Here is a 25,752-nt window from a genome sequence, read left to right as displayed (position 1 = left end):
AACTTCTGATTTTTCACAAATGAAAACTGGGGAAGGAGTGCCACACTGAAGGACAACAGAGCAAATATTAGGACTGCCATTAGGCCTACATTTTGATTGAATAATGAAATAGTTTAAGTTCTAAATTTGTTATTATTATTATTATTATTATTTTATTTTATTTTTTTGAGATGGAGTCTCGCTCTGTTGCCCAGGCTGGAGTGTAGTGGCCGGATCTCAGCTTACTGCAAGCTCCACCTCCCGGGTTTACACCATTCTCCTGCCTCAGCCTCCCAAATAGCTGGGACTACAGGCGCCCGCCACCTCACCTGGCTAGTTTTTTGTATTTTTTAGTAGAGACGGGGTTTCACCATGTTAGCCAGGATGGTCTCGATTTCCTGACCTCGTGATCCGCCCGTCTCGGCCTCCCAAAGTGCTGAGATTACAGGCTTGAGCCACCGTGCCCGGCCTAAATTTATTATTATTATCAAACAAACAGTTGTGTAGTCAGTCTGGAAAAAAGGTGAGGGAAGAGAAATGTCTGTGGGCAAGGAACAAGTTCACTGTTAGCCTATCAAAGGATTTCTGAAATCTTGTTTTAGCACAACTAACCTCTGTGATAACTGCTGACTCTACATGGCATATGTATTTTGACTTGAAGTGGTTATTTCCCTCCTTCTTCACTGAAGTTCAATAAGGGTAGCAAAGAGACAAGTGCTGTTCTGTACTCAATCAGGTAAAAGCTGTTTGATGACAGGACTGCTCACTCTAATTCTGTCCCAGACATGGGGCATGGTAGGCACATTTTTGAAAAGACTAAGCCGGTCATTGTGACAGACGCTCAGGAAATGCAGGATGAGTGCCTCTAACCTGGCATCTCTTTCCACCAAGTTCGTGACTAAGTTCATGTGTCATAATAGGTAACTAAGAGGTATTTCATAGCCAGCTGTGAGCACCAACAATTTTTTAAGTACTTTCTGTGTGTTACTTTCTATGACAAGAGGATTTTCCTCTTTTCATTAATCACTCTCCAAAAAAGTCTACTCATACAAAAGTTCAAAAACACAAGATGTACCCTGCCTTTACCAACCTAAGCTTAAACAAATATCTTTACCAAACTGGAGATCCTTCTGTTTTATGAGACCAGACTTATTAAAGCTACAGAAAGAGCTTCTTTTGTTAAAAAGCTTTATGGATTAAGAAAATAGACAGTAATTTATGTAAATGTATCAATCTCAATCGGCTTCTCTTCTATGAAAAGGAATAAATAATGCAGATCACTGTTTTTCAGATAACCGAGTCCTAACTCTTTGCCAAGGATATGGCAAAGATTCTGATGGAAATGGCAGTAATGTGTACACAAAGGTGAACATAAATAAATGTGTGTATGATAAACGCTGGGAATGGACATAGAAAAACGGGTATGCAATTGGACAGAGACGACGGGAGATAGAAGGAAAGATACTGGCTCAGCTGTATCTAAATAAGTTCACAGGAGTTTCATGGTATGAAAAATCTGTGACAGCGGAATTTTTACTAAGAAGCTTAAAAAAGTTTCACCTTCTCCTTGGACAATTCAGAATAAGGCCTTCTTAGAATATAATGCATTATATCACAAATATACTTTTATATAAAATATTTGGGAACAAAACAAGAGTAAAGAACCAGGATCCGAAAGGGTGTATGCCTACTAAATATCTTTGATTATCTGAAGCTGTTTAAAAGCTATTCGATTGGCACCTGGAACCCCAAAATATCCACTTTTCACTGGGAAGGAGTGGCTGTGCCTCTTCAATCATCCCCTAAATGCAAAGAAGTTTGACCCCCATGCAATGGATAAAAGTCACCCAAAAAATGAACAAAAGAGGTGTTTGGAAAAACCACAACACCATTCATCCCAGCTAACGACTTGTTCATTATGAGTGATGATGGATAAAGACTTCTCATGCTGAGATGAAATCAAGATTTATATGCATTGTTTCCTCTCCCAACTTGTGGGAAGATCATCATCATTTAATTCTATCTCTGCGGCCAGTGATGGGCATCCAGAGAGCTGGTTATCAAACGGCGCAGTCAGCTGGCAAAAGCCGAAACGTGCAGTTGGCACATCTGGACGGAGCCGCCACAGCCGAGGGTGAACAATGACTCCTGGCAAGCATCCAAATTGCTTGCAGACGCTAGCAGGTCTCATCTACAACCGCCCCTACCAGCATCTCTCTCTCTCTCTCTTTTTTATGAGAATCAGATTTTCATTGCTCCATTCAATTGCTCTCCTCTGCCATTTTTTACAGCTCTTATCGTTCCCCTGGAATATGGCCTTGAGACAGCTCATCCGTGTCCTTCACTGTGTTATCTCTTCTAACTTTTATTAAAACTTCAGCTTTCATCTGAAGATAGCTAATTAAATCTGGAACAGATTATATGCCTCGCCTTAAAAAGAGCACAAAACTATTTTCTTCCGCCCCAGCAATGCTTTTTTTCCTTTCCAAAAGGTGAAATCAAAGGTGTTTAAGAAGTCTCTTTATTTACAGAGCTAAGATATTCAACATGAGTTGATTTATATTAAAGTTGTCTGTGATAGGACAGATCTTTGAGCTATTTCTCAAGATAATTATTTCTCAATCCTGGTATATATGCTTTAAGTATCACAGCTAATACTCTTAAGTATATTTTCCATATAAAGTTGGGTAATGAGGAGTTAGGTTATTTGTGCACATCAAGTGACTTGCCTTTTTGTCTTTTTTTTTTTTTTTAAAGGGTTGCCCTCATTTGATAAAGATGAAGAGAAATTTTTCTTTTCTTCCCCATACCAGAAACATTAGTAACTAAAAGTTCTCCCATGGGAAATTATGTGAAAACATGAAATTAAAAGTAGTGATTCAAGTTTAGGACTGATTCGGTTTTCAAGACAGCTTTACATCAACTAATCATCAGCACAAGTAGCTCTGTCTGAATCTACCACAAATTATTAATGAAGGAACTTCCACAATTGATATGAATACATTCTTCTCACATATGCCGCTGAGCCAGTCCCTTTCTGAGGCCCAGGGGCAATGTACAATCACCTTTTCTTGCATAGATCTGCTAACCAAACCTTCTAGCAATGACATCTGAAACAATCTAGCCAGCCATCACACATACATGCCCTATGCCCTTTTAAATAAGGGTTAAGCTTCTACTACTGCGAGAATATGATTTAACTATCCCACCTGAAACTTTCTGGGATCCTTTTCTTCGCTTCACTGCCTTTAGTAAGATTTCCTTCATGGTAACCTTTGTGTTGTCCACCTGAATAAGGGAGAATCCATGAGCAGCATTTCTGTAGGAAAAGACAAATATTACATCATCACCAACATTCATCCAGAGAGATGTTACTGCGATCTTCACTGTGTTTAAGCAAGTTTTAAAGTAAGTGCATACTGAGGTGCCAATTATTTAAAAATAGGTTGAATAGATATACTTCTAATGGTGGGGGATGGGGAAGTGGTGATAAAAGATTCTAGCATGAGCAGTTCCAAGTGAAAGAGAGGTCGGGCTTAGGGAAGGTTTTTCTAATTTGTCCAAGTTGAACCTAAGTGGTCTGCGTGGGTCAGCAGCAGGGTTCCTAGTGTTGGCTTCCAAACCAAATCTTGCAACAAGGATTGACAACTGATAAACTTGGCTTGTATCAGTAGATGTCACTACAGGCAGATACTGCCATCATACTAAGCTAATGGAGCCCCAGACCAAAAAAAAAAAAAGTCATGTGGGGCCAGAGGGCAGTAATACCCCAAAGTAATTGAGAAGGAGGAAAAGAAAATGCTCTAACTAGCTAGTACATATATTTGTTTATTCATACACACACACTTCTTTTTTTTTTTTTTTTGAGATGGAGTCTCACTCTGTCACCCAGGCTAGAGTATAGTGGTGCAATTTCGGCTCACAGAAAACCTCTGCCGCCCAGATTCAAGCGATCCTCCTGCCCCAGCCTCTCCAGGAACTGAGATTACAGGCGCCTGCTACTGTGCCTGGCTAATTTTTGTAGTTTTAGTAGAGATGGGTTTCACCATCTTGGCCAGACTGGTCTTGAACTCCTGACCTCATGATCTGCCCACCTCAGCCTCCCAGAGTGCTGGGATTATAGGCGTGAGCCACTGCACCAGGCTGTTTTTTTTTTTTTTTTTTTAAATACAGTCTATACACTTCAGTACGAATGGTTTAATCTACTTAGTCCTAGAAAGTCAAAATATTAGCTGAAGCACAAGTAATTATAAGACAAAACACTAACACTCCTTGTAAGCTTCCAATTAATCAAACTGGGTGGGGGAAAGGCTTCATCTAGATTGGAAAAAAACTGCTAAGGAACAAGTACTCTAAAAACAGAAGCCCATCTCCCGTGTGAGGTATAACTTCACCAAGACTGTTAATTGCAATAGCAAGTATCACAAATACTACTCACTACGCTTGGGCACTGGAACAAAACAGACCAATTCCAAGTAGCTCATGTAACAAACGGGACCCAAGTTTCCAACTATGGAACATGGGAATTGCCACAAGGAGTTTGGTCGCATTCCCATTTCTCCATAAGAATCTCTAAAGGGAACATGGCCAAAAAACATGGCAGAACTTCATATTGACAAGAAATCTGAAAGAAAAGCCAAGCCCCAAGCTAAGCTCTGGAAAAGCTTCCCAATGGTAGGACAGGTTGGGAAGGGTCTTAAGCCTAGGCTGGACCCAACCAGGTGGCTGACTCTCCATAGGGGCTGGGGGTCGATCTCAAAACCAAGGACCTAATTTGCTTCCCTAATACAGAGACATCTCCACAATCCTCCTCTCCATACGGCTTGCTGTTTAATCCTTGACATTCCATTTGTTAAAAAGCAAAAGCCGAAGCTGGTCTGGCCAGCACCATCATCCATTTTAACTTGGTCAAGTTCTTGCTATCGAACAGCAGGCCTGAGAACTGTCAAGCTAATTTTACTGAACACTCTGTTACTGAATCATGCCTGAGTCCCGGCCATTCTTTACCTCAGAAGCTGGACCCCATCCCAGAACAATCTTTAAAAGTTTATTTTACTGATCAAAGCAAAATAAGAAAAAGCTCTTTTTAAAAAACTATATTTAGGGAGCGATGCAGTAAGTGATACTTTGGCAAGAGTACTGAAATGTAAAGTGCCTTGTGCATTTATAAACTTGGGGGTATTTGCTCTGGCGCTAGGCCAGTGTGTGTTTGGAACAAATGCCAGTCAACCACGATCAGATTTGCCTTCCCCTGCTTTCTCCTCAGAAGTCAGTATGTGCTCCATCTGTGACAATATGTTGGGCGATGGATGAGTAGGACCTAAAAGAGAACACAAGTTCTCGGGTACTCACAAACTAGTACTGGCCTGGACCTCATGAACTGCCATCCACCTGGTTCTAGCGGAACTACTGTTGATTTCAGTCTGCTTAGAAATTGCTTACGTTTCCTCCTACTCTGCTGCCGGCTGACAGCATTATTTCCAGCCAATACGTTTATCTTTTTCAGCAAAAGCAGACTAAAAGCTCAAAAGGAAGCCTTGTGTTTGGACTAACTTTCATAAATTAAAAGTGTCCTTTTAAAAGATTTTTGAGCAGAGGAAAATCCCCAGTCTGTATTTTTCTGTCATTTTACCAAAACGTACCTGGGTGACAAGGTTAAAGCAAGCAGAGGAAATCCCTGGCACTTATCATCCACAGGCATTACTGATAAATTGTGTGGTGGAGGAATAAAGGATTACCTTCTGTATTTTTTCATTACACTTTTCTTTTGTTACAGAATACATAAATCCATTGTGGCACAATGTAATATGTATCACCATGCTACACCTGCGGACGCTTCTGAGCGGCTGCCATGTCTGTGCAGTCAGGAATGATAAGTGAACCACCCGTGAATGTTAACGATAGTGATCATTCTGAGGTAACTCGGCTCTCCATCTTCCTTTACAGCCTCCGTGCTGAAGCCAGGGTAGCAAGGTTCATGAGAGGAAAATGAAAACAACAGCGAAGGGAAGGGGCACGCACGGCCCTCAGAATGGACCTTCATGAGTGTGCAGTATCTTACTCTGGGGCTCCATTTCTGTAAAAACGTGCACGTTAAAAGGAGAAAGAGGTTCTGCCCTGCGTGCTGCACATTCAGGCAGACCTAATAAGAGTTTCCTCAGGTCAGTCCCACGCTCCACTCCCTTCCCTCCAGACGAATGCCAACTTTGGATCTTGTTCCACGTCTACAGTGAGCGCTTTGAGGGGGAGATGGGCAGGGTTTTGTTTTTTGAGTAATACCCTCATATGTTTCTGAAACGTAAGAGCATAGAATGCAAGTGGTTCTCAGCCTCCGTCTAGGTGTAAGTGTTAAGTTATGCTCCCATTTAACAAGTGGAGATGGAGACTTGCCACCACAATTTTCAGCTTGACTTCCAAACATTCTGGGTTTTATGCCTCATTTCTTTATATCCAGGATTTTTTATGGGCTTTCTAAAAAGTCTATTGAAATACATCTTTTAAAGCCTTTACTTAATGTGGGACGCTCGGTTTGAGGCTGAGAGGACAATGATCCTGGGGGGGGCAGCTGGTGTAGGCAGACAGGGTGCTCCTGGTCCCAGCCTGCCTTCCCTGTGGCACGTGCTCCAGTCTCTGGGGTAGGAGCTGTGGTGGGGTGATCAGCCCTCGGCTGAACAAGCAGGCTACACACAGACCCAAAGTCTCGGCTCAGAAACCGCTCCTCCTCCTGCTCGCCTCAGGGACAGACAACTTCTTTTCCCTCAGAGCAGGGCATTCTAGGGACACTGAAAAGCAGCAGCTGCCCTTCCCATGGCTCCTTGGGCTGTCCATGCTGGGTCTAGAGTGAAATTCCATGTCAGGGAGCGGATGAAACACTGCCAGGAGTGCTTCAGTCAATTCAAAGTTAGGTCCTGTCAAGTCTCGTAACCACTGAACAATGTATGGGCATTTTAAAAAGAGACTCCTCACTTGTGCGCTCCGTCCCAGCACACAGCCACTCAGTTACCCCAGAGAAGTTTGTATGCCAGCATGAACCCAACGCAAGCAGCCTTTCTGTACTAAGCAGTAAGCGAGAGGCAGTGGGAGCCACAGAGCCCACAGGGACATAGGTCTTCATCTGAAAAGCTTAGATTCTATCTTTAGGAACAGAGCTGGAACCAGAACTCAAGTTGGAAGGCAGCACACTGGAGAGGAAAGGGCATAGACTGGAGGTTAAATACCCTCTGACTGAAATCCCAGTTCCGTGGCTAACGGAGATGTTGCTGTAACATGTGGGAACCTCAGTTGCATCCATGAAATGAGTAGGCTACTTCCCTATAGAATTGTCACGAGGATGAAACAGACAATGAATGCCAAGCACCTCACACTATGACTGGCAAACAGTAAACGGAGTCGATGTTAGTTCTCTTTTGTTCTCCTTGTCCTAAGTCATCATCCCAAGAGGAGAGGCCCCACTTCGGCCCCTCCTTCCCCTGCCTCCTAAGCAGAGACTGCTTGTGGGGGGGGGGGGGGGGGATCTCAAAACTCATTGCCTGTCATTGGTAACACAGGGGCATTAAAATGTGTGATTTGTTGAGCTTGGTGGCAATATTCAGGGGCACTGTCAGTGAGCAGCCTGTGGCCCAAGCATCAAAGCTTCCCAAGAGCTCCAAGGGGAGCACTCTGGGTTGAGTTTTCAAAGCTTTCCTTTTTGAAAGTGTTAACTATGATGCAGGTATGTTCCACCTCAACTTAATTCACTGTCTTTGAACAGTGATGATGGAAATTAAAAAATCATGGTGGTGTAAAGAATTTCAACAACATTTATTAAGAACTTTTTGATTTGCACAAGTTGTCCACTGTTGAACAATTACAATAACAGCAACGACTATTTATTGAACACTTTCTACGTGCTAGGTGCTGTTTTAAGCTTTTTAAAATAAATCTGTATTGACTCATTCAATCCTAAAATAGGTACAATTATTACACCCATTTTATAGAAACTGAGGCTGAAGGCATTAGGGAATTTACCTGAGATCGCTCATCTATTAAAAATCCTGTTCTGGATTACAAAAATCAACAATATGGTCCCTAACCCAAGTTGCACAGTCCAGCGGGAGAGAAAGACAAGAAGCCAACAAACAATTATAGTTCTGTGTGACAGCCACAAAGAAAGAGGCAAGTTCAGGGTGCTGCGGAAACAAACGGAGGGCACTTAACCCAGCCACACAGAGGTCAGAGGGCCCCAGAGCTTCCTAGTGGGGATGATGTCTCAAAATGCAGTCATCATTTAGCTCTAAACCATGCTAGGAGAGACGGTGGCAGCACCAGAAGGCAGCAGAGCCCAGTAAACTCTAGAATAAAGTGACCTGGTTTGAAGCCCCACCTCTGCTTTTATGGATAACAACATAATCACTTTAACTTCATTTCCTCATCTACAAAATGAGGATGATAATTATTCTTGGATTGTAAGATTGTTGTAAAGGCAAAATACTTCTAAAGTACTTACCATAATACCTGTCATATAATAAATGCTTACAGGCCAGCCATTAGTTAAAAAAAAGATATACAATGAGTTATATATTAATATGTAATAAGCATAAGCATTTTCTTCATATGTACAATGAATATATAATAATGAGACAATGATAATATTCAATATTTATTGAGCACTTACTTTGTTTAATCCTCCTAGAAAAGGTAGGGGCTATTACAAGTCCCATTTTATAACAGAGAAAATTGAGGTTTGGCAAGGCTGAGACATTTGTCTGGAGTTATATAATAAGTTAATATGTTATACAACAAATAAGTCCTGAAGGCGCCAGGACTTGAACCCAGATCAGCTAGACTCCAAAGTCTGTGTCTGTTAATCCCTCCACAGCCGCAAAGTGAGTCTTAGGGACTCAGGGAAAGAAGAGACTTTCAGAGAGCACATCTTCCATGCTGGAACCACTGACCCAATCTGTGGAAAAGGTTCAACTTCCAATGTAACAAATTCAGTTTGACTATAAATGTTCAGATTCTTAGAGTAACCATATAACCTACAAGATTTTTAGAGACCTCAGAGAAAGTCATGGTTTCAAAAGCCACAGTCTCAGTTTGCAGGAAGTGGGAAAAGGTTGCTAAGAGCCGTTCTCGAGTCTCCAGTCCTGACCAGTTCCCAGTAGTGATGAAGATATACTCTAGTTCCCAACCTGCTCTGATCCAATTCCATGCATGTTCATTCTCCAGCATTTCAAGGTAGAAAATGGAAATATATGAGCAAGAGAAGGCCTTGTAATAACTGCAGCATGCCCGCTTTAAAATAAGTACTTTGAGCATTACTTTATCCATAAAGAGTTGACACTAGTGTGAATGCCACATTTTGTTTCCCCTTACACTGACCAAAAATTTTTTAAAAGATCAAAGCGTACTGTGGGAGCATGTGATGCTTGACATTGGACAAAGTACTCTTTTTCAAAACAGACATTTTCCAAAAACATAACTCGCTAGACTAATGGGCAGTGAGAAGCCAAAATGACTGCCCTCCGCCTTCTCCTTGTGTATCTTTGCCAGAGTCCTTGGGACTTGCCAAATCCGGTCATGCCTGCTTAGCTTGCTCGACTGATTGTGCCAGAAAAGAAAATAAGACACAGATGTATTTGAGCTCTTTGAGATGCCAGTAAGAGAGACAGCTAATGGCTTCATTTCGACCCTCCCCTTCCAGCTGGGCACAGGTGGGGGATAATGAGGTCCCTCTCCCTAATCAAACTCAATTATTTACTACTCTATATAACCGCAAAGACATTCACATTCCGTTCAGAATATAAAACACACCGTGGGCTACTTCCAACCACTGCCACTGGGTATTTATAACAAACTCAAGTGGCTAACAGTTTGCCTTGGCAGGAGTTTAAGTGTGTAAAGTTTTGCAAACTGTTTCTGTTCAAATATGTCCTGCTGAAATGGGGTCCCAGGCGGGGTTCCATAACTGTCAGGTCAGTGAACTGCATAACATGTGAGAATGTATTCACCATGCAGTGCAGACAGGATCTGGAAATCAAACGCTTCGTTCTATCACAACCTTCTGAGAAGCATCACAGTTTTTTCAACAGCAAGACTGACATTGTATTAATAAACATTCCAAGTCACTAGCCTGACATGTACATAGCAGCAGCTGACAGACTCCGACATAAGCTGAGGGGAGAACAGAGGAAATCAAAATGAGACATAGTAACTAAACATGGCCAAAGGGGGAAGCATCACCAAACCAATCACATGGGCTCAGAAATGGGAGCTCCCGACTTTGAAGATACATATTAACTAAAGCAACAATCTGGTATAATTTTTAGATACAAAGTAAGTTGATGGTTATTTAAAATGTGTGCTTTTATGGTAGGAACAAAGCGAATCCTGGCACAATTTCAAGACATTCCAGTGAGCAAAACATACATATTTAGCTTGTCTGACCTTTAAATTCTTAGAAGTGTGTAATTAATGCTTTCCATCTTTATTACTTGCTCCAATATTTGTCACTTTAAACAGACACAAAGAAAAATCCTTTCTTTTCTCTAGACAGTTGCTGTTGCCAAAAAGGAAATCAAGTCAGATTTACAAATACAAAATTAAACAGGCTGCATATGTTACATTTCCATACACGAGGACAATCTGGACAATGAAAATGTTTGCTAATACAGCAGAATGAAAAGAAACAACACACAGTTGGTCCTCTATGACTCAAGCAAACAATAAATAACCAGGATAATTTATACTCATATCGTCAGGCCTGGTTACAGAAAACACAAGCATCTTCTTTTATTCCTTATTCTATTTTAGCTCTGCCTCTTACCAAACATTATGGCCTTGAGTTAGTAACTACCTGTCTCTGAGTCTCAGCTTACATGTTATAAAAGTGAATTGCGTATAAGAAACTTTACTGATGGGGTGTGGCCAATTTTAAAATATCACAGAAAAGAAATAAATGATTAAAAAAGAAATAAATGAGATAGTGTCTACTAGAGGCATGAAACTGAATGAGTGTGTGAAAATGTTCTCCCTGCCCTCCCCCCCGCCCCCCACTTTTTTTTCATTCTCTAGACCACAAGGCATTAGCATATAACAGAAGGAAAGGCTTCAAGCTAATGACACCCTTTAATAAAAGTCTGGTCACTTGGGGTATACTGTGGATTTATCATCAAGAAGGTACACTAAAATTCCCCACTCTTCTGAAAAGCCCAGAAAAGAGCATGAATGAACTCAGGGCACGCCTCTTTAAAAAAGCAGCTCATCTTTCCCTTTCTGCAGAGCCAAGAGAAGCCAAGGCAGTCTCTGGGAGACTGCTGGGCCACAATGCCCAAGGCAGCCCAGCTTCTGGGCTAAGACCCTCCACTGTTACCTGATAACCCCTTACCCAAACAGCTCTTGGTGAGAACTGTTCCTTCCTCATGTTCCTCTAATATATCAAATATTTAAAGGAAAACACACACACACACATATATGTATATATGAGACAGTTTAACTGCTCTGACTTCTAACCTAAGGAGATTTTGACCATTTTATTGGCCTTGACTTTTCTTTCTTTTTTTTTTTTTTTTCCTTTAAAGCTCTTTTTCCCCCACTCCAGAGAAGAATCCTGGCATGAAACTTTAATGTCAACACATTTAAGGTAATATTACCACAGTTGTTTTTGTCATTGCCACTTTTGAACTCTATTCAGTCTCACAAATTCTGACTAAATTAGGCCTGTGTTGGGAATGGGAGAAGGAGACAAACAAGGCAGGTCCCTATCCTTGAGAGGCACTTAGCCCACTCAGGATCTCATTCTCCCTTGTCCTACTTTGTCTAAAGGAACAGTAGGCTTTGGCTTGGTCACTGCTGGCAAGAAACACTGCTCGAGATGCAGGACACTATCTGAGTTCCAGATCTTTATCTGGTTTTGGGGGCCAGCCAAAAACCTTCCCATTCCTCCCACTCCCTACTTCTCCTCCCTGACACTCCTGATATCCAAACATCTTTACTGCTTAGGCTCAAAGTAGTTAGCAAGTTAGGGATTCCCATTTATAGACATATTTGCTCTGTCTAAAATCAATCAGGAACAATGGATAGTTTAGGAATCCACCTGTAGATTTGTTAAACGAGGCAGGGGCCCAGGGGTTCTAGAGGGAAGGCTAGATAGATCTAGTCCTGATTAGTAAGAACATCAGAAGACATCCAATTACATGTTCCCGCCACAGAACATTTTTCCAATGAGAAGTTCATTTAAGTTAATTAGTTCCTCTTTAAAAAATGTAAATAATTATAAAATAACAATTCACAATTTTTGTGTGATGGAATGAAGACAAATTTAAAAGCAGAAATAGATCTATTTCCCAATTTTGCTATAATGAACACATATTAATTATATAATAAAAAATAACCCCATTCTCACCTTAGTGTAAAGTATTCCCATCGAGAATCCCTGACAGAAATAATAGCAACTATGTAACAATTCCTACACGCCAGAGTCTCAGCTAATATTAATAATCACAGCAGCATTTCCTGAGGTTCAAGAGCCCCCAAGAATCAACAGATGAATTTACAGACTAAGTTTCAGAATTTAAAATCCTGTTTTCTCATGGTGATGTGAGCCTCTAGTTCCAGCTACTCAGGAGGACTGTCTGAACCCAAGAGTTCCAGTCCAGCCTGGGCAGCATAGTGAGACACTGTCTCTAAAAACTTTTTTAAATTAAAAACAACTTTGATTTCAGTCTAATGAAAAGCATATACAGATGTATTATCTATACATATCAATCCATACGTATGATATGATATGGATGTATAGATATATATAGCTATATATGCTTTTCACTGAACTAAAAGCAAAACTGTATGTGTCACCACATATTTTATATATGTCACTGTTTGTGTATGGGGGGGTGTATGAGAGACAGATATAGATGTAGGCCCCTCCTCACTCCTCATCTTCCATGTTCCCCATTTTTCACCCACCTGGGGAGCCCTGAGTCACTACCTAGAGGAGAAATACCCAAGAGAGTCACCTGGCCCACATCAGACAAATGTGAACAGGAAATAAAATTATTAGGCTGGGTATGGTGGCTCATGCCTGTAATCCCAGCACTCTGGGAGGCAGAGGCAGGCGGATCCCCTGAGGTCAGGACTTCGAGATCAGCCTGGCCAACATGGCGAAACTACGTCTCCACTAAAAACACAAAAATTAGCTAGGCATGGTGGCAGGTGCCTGTAATCCCAGCTACTCAGAAGGCTGAGGCAGGAGAATTGCTTGAGCCCAGGAAGCGGAGGTTGCAGTGAGCCAAGATCACACCACTGCACGCCAGCCTGGGTGACAAGAGTGAAACTCTATCCAAAAAAAAGGGAGGGGAAGAAAGGGCAAGACAGAAAGAAAGAAACTTATTGGGAAAATCCAGAAGTTGACCAACAAACCTATCCCATGCCCATTTGTCTATGTAGTCTATGGCTGCTCACACACTACAATGGCAGTGCTGAGTTACAGAAACTCTATGGCCAACGTTCTAAAATATTTACTATCTGGCCCTTTGCAGAAAAAGTTTGCTGGGCTAGAAGTGGTGGCTGAAGCCTGTAATCTCAGCACTTTGGGAAGCTGAGGCGAGCAGATCACTTGAGTCCAGGAGTGTGAGACCAATCTGGGCAACATAGTGAAACGCTGTCTCTACAAAAAATACACAAATTATTTGGGCATGGTGGCGCATGCCTGTAGTCCCAGCTACTTGGGAGGCCAAGGTGGGAGGATTGCTTGAGCCTGGGAGGTAGAGGTTGCAGTGAGCCAAGATGATGTCACTGCACTCCAGTGTGGGTGACAGAGCAATACCCTGTCTCAAAAAGAGAGAGAAAAAAAAAAAAGTTTGCCAACCCTAGGATAAGGTGGTGCGATTTGGGGGGTCATGTGTTCCAGCAGCTAGAGTTATTTAACATCACTAATGAACTTACTGAAAGTCAAATGGCATTACTGCAAGCTGCATACAGAACTTGTTTGCTGAATACAGAAAAGTGGTGAGATAATTCAGTGGGCACAAGGATCTCTATGAACAGTCTTGCTGGTCTCTGAATAATCTGTGCTGTTTGGTGCCAAGTCACACTATGCACAAGTATCAGTCAGGCAGAGCCCACTTATGTACAGACCAAGCAACAGATATAGTAGCGTGACCAACGTGGCTTACCTAGGATGGAGGAAGGGGGTTGGAGGTGAGCATCAGGGAGTGCTCATAGATACAGAACTTTCAGTTTTGAAACAGGGAGAGTTCTGGGCAAACCACCACGAATTGATCATACTAAGAGAAAGTATGGTGGGCCAAACGCAAAGTAGAGTTTTCTAGGTTAGGAGTGGTGGCTCATGCCTGTAATCCTAACACTTTGGGAGGCTGAGGCAGGAGGACTGCGTGAGCTCAAGAGTTCAGGACCAGCCTGGACAATACAGTGAGACCTTGTCTTTACTAAACATAGTTGGGCATGGTGGCACATGCTTGTAGTTCCAGCTACTTGGGAGACTGAGGTAGGAGGGTCCTTAGAGTCCAGGAGTTTGGGGCTGCAGTGAGCCATGATCACATCACTGCACTCCAGACTAGGCCACACAGCAAAACGCTGTCAAAAAAAAAAAAAAAGCATTTTCTAGTAAAGAGTATTTAAAATTTATGTGTTTGTGTGGGGGGACACATTATAAATCAATTGGCCCACTAAAATAATGGACTAGTAGTTAAAAATATACTGTTTAAAAGGATGTTAATCATGGTGTCTCATGTGAAAATCAAAAGACTCAAGTTGACAAGTAAAACATTTAACACCCAATTAAACCCAACATCAGCAATGTTTAATTTCAGCAAAACATCGTATGTTACATTAAAGTTGTTAATTTGTATTTTATTAATGTTATGGTTTTATCTGTATTTAGTTTACAATTTTGCTCAGGTTGTGTAAAAACATTGAATTTATAGCTAAACATTATAGAACTTTATATTTGCACGTATCCAAGTAGCATTATTAAAAATCTCATTTGGATAAACATTGAGACTTTAGGAGAATTTATTTCCCTTTAAAAGAGTTCTGTATGTAACTTACATTTAAGAAACTCCCTCATGACAATTCCATGAGATAGTTACTATTATCCACATTTTACAGATGAAGAAACTGAGACTTAACAAGGGTAAGTAAAATTGTCTAAGGTCATGTATGTATCCAGATACTAGTGAAGCTGAATCGTGAACCCAGGTTTGCCTAAATTCAAAGTCTGTGCTGCCACACTTAGAGGGAAAGATGGTACTGGAGCCCCGGGAATAGCTGGTGTGAGGGCCTCTGAAGGTCAGAAGGTGACCTGGGCCTTCCTGGCATTTGAAAGGCAGGAACAGGTGTAAAAGAGGGGAAGAGGTCTCAGAAAGCAAGGTGGGACATAGTGCTGGGTCAAGTGTCCTCCTGGCAGCTCACAGACACCTGAAGATTCAGTCATTCCTTCTCCACGAAGCCCTGTGCTGGGTGCTAAGGATACAGAGACAGTAAGACTGTGCCTTCCTTGTCTTCAAGAAGTTAATGGTCTTGCTACTAACTTAGAGGATGTGTGCTCATAAGAGGACTCATTTGAAAGTCTGTAGATCCTTAATGTTTACCCACTGCCCATGTTCACTGAAAGTTATTCCAGTTCAACTTTTTCAGTCCAGCTGAGCAATGTCCACCTAAACACTACCCCTCCTCTGCTATAAAACAAAGTAGGAGAAGAAGAAAAATGTACAAGTGACAAAAAGATCTACTCAGTAACCCATTCAAGAAATACGTGTGGCAGATCTATCATAGTAATGGAGTGATGCTGAGTATTATGGGCACAGATAATTCAGTTCTTGCTCTCCAAGGGCTGTTTATTAATAGTGACAATAACAGCAGCTAACACTAAGATGATGCGTACATATGCTAAACACTGTTCTAAGTGCTTCAGATCTATTAACTTATTTAATCCTCATAACTGATCTGTGAGATAGGTATTATTATCTCCATTTCACTGAGCCACAGAAAAGTTAAATATTCATCCAGGACCACACTCACTAGTAAGGGCAAGGCTAGGATCGGCATCCAAGCGGTCTGGCTCCAGAGTCCACCATGCCATTGCCTCTGCACTACAGCAGTGGCTGAATGTCAGCCTTAAGACAGTGAGATTCACAGGTTAAACCAACACCAAATTCCCAGCCTCAACCTCTCGGCAGGGGGCTGGAAAGGGCATGAACTTTAAAGTCAGGGATGAGTCAAATCTAGGCCTAAGAACAATATTGCTCACCCTCAGGTTCCACGTCCCTAAACTGTTCATAAAAACTGGGCTCTTTTGGGATTAAGTGAGATAACATATGCATAGTTGGCCCTTTGTAAGTATTAGTTCACTCCCTATTGTCAAACCTACTTCCCTCTTTCTGTTTCAGCTCTGTCTCTTCCCAGCTACTTCCTGTCCCTCCTCTACTGGGAGACAAGTGGAAGGAGTAAAGGGGGGAAATGATGAGGAGTAATTATGGCTTTATTTTGCTGGGATTTCCTTCTCTGAAACTTTAGACACATCCCTAGAGACTCCTGAAGGTCTGCTCTGTTCTGCATTTGTAGGAGAAGCTTTACTAACTTAGAATATAGACCAGAAAGGCAAGTAAGAGGTTGCTGAACCAAGAAAATACACACAGGGCAAACGGTCAGTAATCTGTACTATTTCATCAGACGACTGAGAAAAAGAAAATTTATTGACATTTTTGTTCTTAACGCTCACATATAAAGATTTCACTTTACCTCGTGTTTTCAGAAGCACTCCAGACACATCAAATAAACTCTCTTGAATTTTAAAACAGAAAAAGGATTGGGCTATGTGTGTGTCTGGGAGTGGGAACACAGGGATGGGAGCAATTCAGGATCAAAAAACAGAGTATTAAGGTTAAAGTGTTGTTATTCTTTGCCTTCCCCCTCCTCCAATTCTCCAGAAGGCAGGGTTCATAGTGAAACACTGTGTAGTCTTAGATGCTCCTCCTGGAAAGGCGTATGAATCCCAGCCCCACTCTACTCTATTGAAAACTCAGTGATAATAGCCTCTTGCTTTAAAAAAGGACTTTTGATTCAAAAGACTGCTATGATCATGTGTTAATATTTACGTAGAAAAAGTTCTAGTCATATTAATAATCAATAAAAATGCAAGTAAAAACTACTGAAATGCCACTGTGTATATCTTTTACAGTAGAAAAAAACACTTCTAATACCTTGTAATGGTAAAACTGTAAAAATGATTTTAGGAATTCTGTTGGTAGCATTGTAAATTAGGACATCTTTCAGAGGGCTATTTGTCAACAAAAAGTGAGTCTAAAGACATTTCTACTCTGTGACCAATAATCCTACTTACAAGGCATGATCCTAAGGAAGTTGTTCAACAGAATAAAAGGTATATAGATAATGACTGTCATCATCAAATTACTTATTAAAACCACACAACGAAGCAATCTAAATATTCTGTGATCGGCTTCCACCGCATCCCATACACTTTTCTTTTACACTGCTTATCACATTTTAATTATTTGACAACTGTCTCACTACTAGATAGTAAGCTCCATGAGGGTAGTGCTGTCTCTGCCTAGATCTCTGGCACATAAATACAGACTGTAGGAATTAAGAACAAACACTGAAACATTTGTAATTTATCATTTACTTATTTATTTTTAGACAGAGTCTCGCTTTGTCGCCCAGGCTGGAGTGCAGTGGTGCGATCTCAGCTCACTGCAACCTCCGCCTCCCAGGTTCCAGCGATTCTCCTGCCTCAGCCTCCTGAGTAGCTGGGATTACAGGCGCCCACCACTGTGTCCGGCTAATTTTTGTATTTTTAGTAGAGACAGGGTTTTGCCATGTTGGCCAAGCTGGTTTCGAACTCCTGACCCGCCTTGGCCTCCCAAATCCTGGCCTGCCTTGGTCTCCCAAAGTGCTGGGATTACAGGCGTGAGCCCGACCTAATTTAATGTTAAGTAAAAATAACACAAAATATATGTGTGCTACAAGTGAAACTGAGTAACACATACATATGATTATATTATTATACAAGATTAAAAATAGTTAAGTTGGAGGCATCATTGGCCAACTTTTCAATTACTTTAAATATTCTTTAAAGTTATTTTAGTACCTCTGAAATGAAAAAGCAGGAAAAAATTTGCTGTTATATACACCAAACTTGCCCTTGTAGTAGGGATGAAATGGCCACCATCAAAGCCTGAGGGCCCACTCCCTAGCTTACCCCTGGGCACTCAGGTATTCTTTCTTTGCTCAAGGGTAGAAAGACCCAAAATACTCATATGTCGTATGTAACATAACCCTATTTTCTATAAAATCTCAGACAGTATGTTTAGAGAGATGGAGAAATGCCTTCTAACGCAATCCCTCTTTTGAACAGTGAATTTGCTGGTTACTAACAGCAGGGGGTGCCAAAGGGATCGCTATTGTTCCCAGGAGATGGCCAGGAGAAGGCCTGCTGAGGCCTAGGTTAAAAAAAGCTTAGGTTTGAGAGTAAAATCCAAATGCAGCAGGTTTTCCCTTAACAACTGGGACATGTGGATAAAATTCAGGAGCTCTATAAACTTGAATGGATAAAAACTATATTTTAATTTTCACTAACTTCTGATATTTTGCATTTCCTTGATTTATAAGTGTAGGCAACCAATCACAGTAGAATCACAGTGCCAGTGACTGTCATGAACAGAAGTCATAGCTAACACCACAGCACGTTACAGCTGTTGCAGATTTCTCAAATGCCATTTATGCTCATCACTGCTTTGAAACAACAGGCTTCAAGAGTTACCGTTAGGTATGCAGCTGGATCTTACTGTTTAATTTACTAGCAAAGCCACACATATTACTATATCATGAATTTGTTCAATAATCTGATAACTTTAACAGAATACTTTTATATTCCAGTGGATTTTATCTTACGCATTTACACACACTTTTCTGAGAAAGGCACAAAAAGAGTTTAAGATGTGTGCTTAGTCTCAAGGTAGGCAACTGATAGGGAAGGTCAAATTTGGTCTGAGAGAAAAGTATTTTAAGTCACAAGAGAGAAATGGCCACAGTGCATATTTTCATTTAGTGTGTATTCCTCGCAGAGAAGGTGCAAACCCAGAAGTTTTGCTTCTTAGGCTCCCAGTGCACCAGTGTTTCCAGAGGCCTGCCTCTGGACATGCCGTTCAGAGATCTGCTTCACACAACAGGCCACTGCAAAGCTGTCTGTGTAGCCTAGGTGCACAGGCATGAAATACAATGTGAATGTCATCCTCAACATCTCTCTGGGAGTTATCATTATTACCACTGGACTCTCCAGATGCCAAATATCATTTATTTGATGAACGAAACCAAAATCAGATTCAAAATGCTAGAAGGTTGGGATGAGTTACTGAGAGAAATAACAGAGTCAGTACTCACATTCGAACAAAGAGTGACTCTTTGGATGTCAGACCAGGAGATGAGTACTTTTCAACCAGGGCCAAAGTACTGAAGCCAAACTTATGAATGGGCTCATTGGAATCCAACGGGGGGAAATCGGTGTCTACCTCCCCATCATCCTCAGCAATATGCAGGCAGTAGGCACTGACATTGTCACTGAAAGGAAAACCAAAAAGGTGAGTGAATACCAAGGTAGCGAAGGGACAAGAAGACCAGAGGGTATGGTGCACAGCAAGCAAATTGAGGAGACTGCTTTTCTTTACCTCAAGCCTGGTGATATAGTAAAAAACCCCAAATCCTACTTCATTTGATAGAGAGAACACATATGGCAATGCAAAGGGGAGAAAAACAGTGTGAAATGAAGGTCTTTACACTACTCTATTCTTGCAAAATTCACTGAGCCCTATTGTAGCTATGACAAAGAATCTAACCTCTTAGATCAAAGGTGAGATTTAGTATCAGCCCTAAAAGCAGCTTATAGCATAGTAGGGAGGAAAACTAATAAGCACTACACTAGTGACAATACAAATGTAAAAAAAAATATAAAACAGATATAAACAAAACTGTAAAGGGGGAAAGATTATTTGGCCGTGGGGAAGGTGGGGGTCAGAGGCCTTTGATTTATGGTTAGGATTAAGAAAATATCTGGCCAGGCATGGTGGCTCATGCCACCATGCCTGGTAATCCCAGCACTTTGGGAGGCTGAGGCAGGCAGATCGCTTGATCCCAGGAGTTTAAGACTAGCTGGGCAACATGGCAGAACCCTGTCTCTGTTAAAAATACAAAAATTAGCCAGACATGGTGGTGAGCTACTCAGGAGGCTGAGGTGAGAGGATCACTTGAGCCTGTGAGGTCAAGGCTACAGTGAGCTATGATGGTGCTACTTCACTCCAACCTGGGCAACAGAGTAAGACCCTGTCTCAAAAAAGTAAAATTAAAAGTAAAAAAGAAAATATCTGTGCTCTAGATCAGGAGAAATACTCAAGGTAACCAAGACAATCCATACAGTTCTCCATTCTCTAAAGAGTATCTAACTCAGTTGGCAGAATCTGACTTCAAACACCACGGATCCTTAGCAGAGTAAAAGCAAACTACCGGATTAATCCTGACATGGATACCCGGCCCTCTTGACTACTTCTGCACACTTCCCACTCCCCTGAATGTCCAGATAGTACTCCCAGATTGCAGCCTTGCCCAGTTTAGAATCAACACATACCCTCTTTGGGGGAAGTAAAAAGTTATCTGTTCAAAGAGGGTGGGAAACTGTACCAACATACAGACAGTATAAAACTGCAATCAATTCAACTGCTCCAGAGTTGAACTGTGAAACAGCAAACCTGTGAGCTTCAGAAGTATGCGAGCTTCAGAAGCAGGAACCCAATAGTTCATAAGGCAGCAGAATTCTAAATTCTGAAGCTTAAATTTGGAGTTTTAATTACATGATTGATGCTTAAATTAATTAATTGCAAAGTGTATGCTAATTGTTTAATTGGTTGCTTGATCTATATAGATCATTTTTTGAATTAAATGGGTTGATTTACCAAGTTTATTGATTGGATGTGACAATGAATTATTTCACTGACTACCTGATTTGCAATTTTCCCAATTAATTCACAAATCTTTAGCTGCAACTCTGCTTATTGAAAGAGAGGGAGCCTACTTTAGGTGATCTATACTCAGTGAGTCTGTCATGACTAAGAGATATTTATTATAAAAAACAGGTAATAAGGACAGATTAAAATTAATGGAAACTGTAAATTTGCTAAATGGATTGATAACAAGAAAGTAATCTAGCTATGTTTGTCACTTTACATTTCAGGTATTTGCAATGCTGTTAAGATATTTAAAATTCATCTATGAATGGCATGGGAAACTTTTGGATCTCTGCAACAGGGTACTAACTTAAACACAAAACAATTATAGAGGCAAAAGAAAGCGCTTTGGATGAGGAAAATGTCATGGTATACTGGCTAAGAGAGCTCTGTGGTCAGAACGAGTTCAAATTTCAGCTCCATGGTTCAGGGCTATGTGATTTCAGAGAATAAGCTTCACCTCGAGTTTCAGTTTCCACTTCTGTAAAAAGGGTATAATCACCCCTTAGAGGTTGTAAAGATTAGATGAGATAACATACGTAGTGTCTGGCATGTAACGTAAATAAAAAATAAATGGGAAGGTAACTATAATAAGAAAGTCATATGGAAACTAACTTATAGTTGTACCAATTCTTAAACATAAATTGTGGATGCATATTAGAGCAACAATGCAACTGAGCAGCATGTTCTATGTACACACATCTGTAATGGGAGTCAACATGTTCACTGTGCTCCAGCCTTGGGGTCACTGAGCCCCCAGGGTTTTATGAACAGGGCAGACATGGATGGAACAAGCAACAGACAGCACAGATTATTTATTGCCATGTAAATCAACCTGAGGAATGTTTGATTCTCCAGCACCACGGAGGTTCGGGGCAAATAATAAGCCTATTGATCAAAGCAAAAAGTCCAACAATGATATCAGAAGAATTCTGCTTTGATTGTTAAGGGACACCCCAAATCCTCTCAAAACAAATTCAACAAATATCACAGGCTAAGGTTTGAGATCCAAAAGGTTTGCTGCCAAGTGCTATTATTCTCCCCAGTTCTTGAATATGAAGTGTGAAATCACTCATTCAAAACACATTTGTAAAGTGTCCCCCTGTGCTGTGGCCTGTCCTGAGCACCAGGAACAGAGGAAGGAAAAGAAGACTGATTCCTGCCATATTATACAAGACTAATGGAAACCTCTTCTGGGTGATCAGTAAAGTCTAGCAGCAAATAGTGCTCCAACTCCTCTGACCCCTTAATTGAAAATCTGAGGCGACAATGACTAAAATTCTATATTTTACACATGGACATATTGGTTCCTTTGTGCTTTTATAAAGGAATCATTAGTAAAAGAATCTACTGTTATATTTTGACTGCTAAAACTGCTTCAGGACTCCATATTAGTACTAGTACAATACCAGCAGTATCATTAGCTACACATACTGAGTACTATGAGCCAGACACTCTGCAAAGTGGCTTAGATATATAAGCTCACTGAAACTTCACATCAACTTTGTAAATGAATCATTTATTACTTCTATTTTACAAATTAGATAGCTGAGCCTCAATAGGATTAGGTGGCTTGCTCAAGATTAAACAGCATGTAAGTGACGGGGTTGAGATTCAAATCCAGGCAGCCAAGAGCTGTCCCTCTTGACTCCCACCCATTTCTCTGCCAAAGTCATGGTGTGTCAAGACTTCCTGAAGCACCTGGGAACCCAGTCATCTATGGAAATGTGACACACTTTGATGAGAAGGAGGAAACCATGACATATTACTTATAAAAAAATAGATTTAGTTCAACCTCCTTACTTTTACAGATGGGAAATGGAGGCAGAAAAAAGGGATAACATGCTTATTAAACAGAGGCAAAGCTGGTCTCGAAAACTCTGGTCTCCCTATTTCTTGTCCATTATTCTTTAATCAAATAAAAAACTGGTGGACTTTGAAATGGGGAGAGAAAAAGAAAGGTGGCAGCTCTGGTCCCTGCCTCAGGAAATCCCCTGATACAGACATCTCAAGAGTTGACAACACAATGAAAACAGGGGCACTTCCCATGACATAGTTTGGTGGAAAGAACAGGGATTTTGCAGACACATCTGGTTTTAATGCTAACTCAAATTCTTAGACCAAATCTCTTTGAGCTCCATTTTCTCATCTGAAAAATAGCTTTCCTTGACTTCTTTAGGAGACTCACTTGGATCTCCGAAATTCAAGCAATTCTCCTTTGTGGTCTTACAAAATTTGGTCAATATTTCTGTATGTCACTAGTCATATTGCTTTTTCCTATTTCTGTATCTGTGTTCTAAAGAGCAAGGATTCTTCTATTATCTCTCCATACTTACTAAAGAGTAAAATGACTGGCATTTAGAAGGTACTTAACAAACATTTGTTGAATGAATGAAGATATGAACATGTAGACTGAATCACTCTATGAAAAAAGCAAAGGGTATCATTATTATTTTTGAGACGGAGTCTTGCTCTTGTCACCTAGGCTAGAGCACAATGGCACGATCTCTGCTCATTGAAACCTCTGCCTCCCGGGTTCAAGCGATTCTCCTGCCTCAGCCTCCCGAGTGACTGGGATTATAGGTGCCTGCCACCACACCAGGCTAATTTTTGTATTGTTAGTAGAGACAGTGTTTCGCCATGTTGGCCAGGCTGGTCTTGAACTCCTGACCTCGTGATCCACCCGCCTTGGCCTCCCAAAGTGCTGGGATTATAGGCATGGGCCACCATGCCCAACCAGCAAAGGGTATTATTAATGAGGTATGTGTTAACGAGAAGCAGGGAAGTAATAAGCTTTTCTTTTTGTGTTCTTGCTTTTCACAGTGATATCTGTTAACCAAATAGGGCTTTCTAGGCAATGCACATGTGTCAAAGATTGTAATTCAAGACTAGAGGAGAAGGCAGCTCAGGAAGAGGTGAGGATGAAAGGGGAATTTTTATAGTCCATCAAGATATGAATACTGGCATCTCACTTTTTATGGAGAAAAAACAGAGAAATGATGATACTATGTAAAAATTCTCAATTGTCACACATGAAAAGACTAGAAATAAGTGTACCAAATGGGTTAAGGTTATACATACATTTAAGTCACAAGCACTCTTTTCCTTCTAATTTTCTATACTTTCCAAATATCCTGAGTACACATAACTTTTATTTTCCTTTCTTTATAAAAGATTTATTTTTGATAGGGGTAGCACAGTTTTACTGCGCACAATTTAGAAATCTGAAGCAGTATGAAGAATGCAGGGAAATCTCTTAGCCCGCCACACAGAGAATCACTTGTCCTGGAGACCCTGAGCATTGTCAGCCTCACTCACATCCCCTTGTTCCTAAGTGGTCATTTTCTCACCGAGTTTTGGAATTATGAAGGAAGTAACCATATCTACCGCATAAGGGTCTTGTAAGGATTGAATGATTGAATTTATTGTACAATGTCTACATGAAGAAAGATTCTCATTTTGCTAAGATTTCTTCTACTGCTCTTAAGCTTCTGATTATGCAGAAGCTGAATTAACTGTCTCACAGTAGCATGGTAGATAGCATGAGGCAGAGAGACCTAAAAGTCCTGTTTCTGAGTCACCACCAGAGAAAGAGGAATGATCAAAAGAACAAGGAACGAGTACAGGATAATTGGATCCACAGGAAGAGACTTAATTTTAGAGTTGGGTTGGCATAAAAAGAACAGTCCCTTTCACGGGACCATGAAGTCTCCAAGAGAACTGGAAGTTTGAACAATGAATGGATGCAAAATAGAGCCTGCTGCCAAAAAAGAGGTGGGGGTGGGGGGCGTACAGGGCAGAATACATATGATATATAACTCATATCTCTAAATCTTTAATGAGTACAACTTTCACTTATTCATGTTTCATCAAATGAGGTTAAAATTTTCCATTAAAAAATGTATTTCATTGAATTGTTTAACCAATATTCATTTTATGTTCAAAGGCCAGTATAGCTTTCACAAAGTGACAGAAGCCTACAGCCCATATATAGATGGCATTTAGTTCATATGTGAAAATTCAGGAGCATTCCAGAAATCATCCCAGATTTCTCCCAAATGTGATCTGGCATGTTCAATTTACATACTCATAAAAATTCACTCATCCTCAGAAAATGTAAAACACACTTAAGTATGATGACCAGATAGATGAATGTTCATTGCGTCTTTTTACACAAAAAATAAAAGAGCACATGATTTTTAAATGTCCAGAACTCTCATTACTTGGGCTTTGGTGTTTATTTTGATGAGACAATCAATGTTAATAGTATATTGGGCATTAGCAAGGGAAAAAGAGTCATGAGGATTGCAGCTCAGAAGCTGATCTCTCAGAAATCAGAGAAAAGGCTTTTAAGAGGATCAAGATTTCCTTTTTTCCAAAACCCTCAGGAAAGGGAGGTCCAAAAAAACCTCAGGAAGTTAGATAACTTCCGGATCCTCGGTTTCTCTCCTGCAAAAAAAGGTTATTATCTATAACTTACAGAGATGCTGTAAGGAATAAAATAATACACCTGAAGTGCTTTAGCATGTGGTGTGACACATAGCAGGCCCTCCAGTGTGTATCTACCAACCCATTACCTAGTAGTGTGGTGACTAGCAATTGGGAATTGTTGATAATGGATTTTCTTTCTGTGTAGGTCACCAAACAAAATGTATGCAATAATTCCACATCTGTCACTTAAATAAAATAAATCAGCAGGTTGAGAAATCTAACTTGGTGATTTTTACTGAATAAAATTCTATATACAGTCAGAAGCTTGTTT

At 40.7% G+C, this 25,752-nt stretch overlaps 1 protein-coding gene across 1 annotated transcript in view; it reads right to left on the bottom strand.

Annotated features, from left to right (window-relative positions):
• The window catches only part of MAPKAP1 (MAPK associated protein 1), a 278,059-nt gene that overhangs the window by 109,140 nt on the left and 143,167 nt on the right, over positions 1–25,752 (bottom strand). Inside the window, 2 exon segments of the mRNA XM_023217139.2 lie at positions 3,189–3,298; positions 19,378–19,554. Of these exon segments, the coding sequence (XP_023072907.1) occupies positions 3,189–3,298; positions 19,378–19,554 (287 nt within the window).

Source organism: Piliocolobus tephrosceles, chromosome 14 (genome assembly GCF_002776525.5).
Source record: "Piliocolobus tephrosceles isolate RC106 chromosome 14, ASM277652v3, whole genome shotgun sequence".
NCBI lineage: Eukaryota > Metazoa > Chordata > Mammalia > Primates > Cercopithecidae > Piliocolobus > Piliocolobus tephrosceles.
This window is presented reverse-complemented; position numbering and strand designations above follow the sequence as displayed.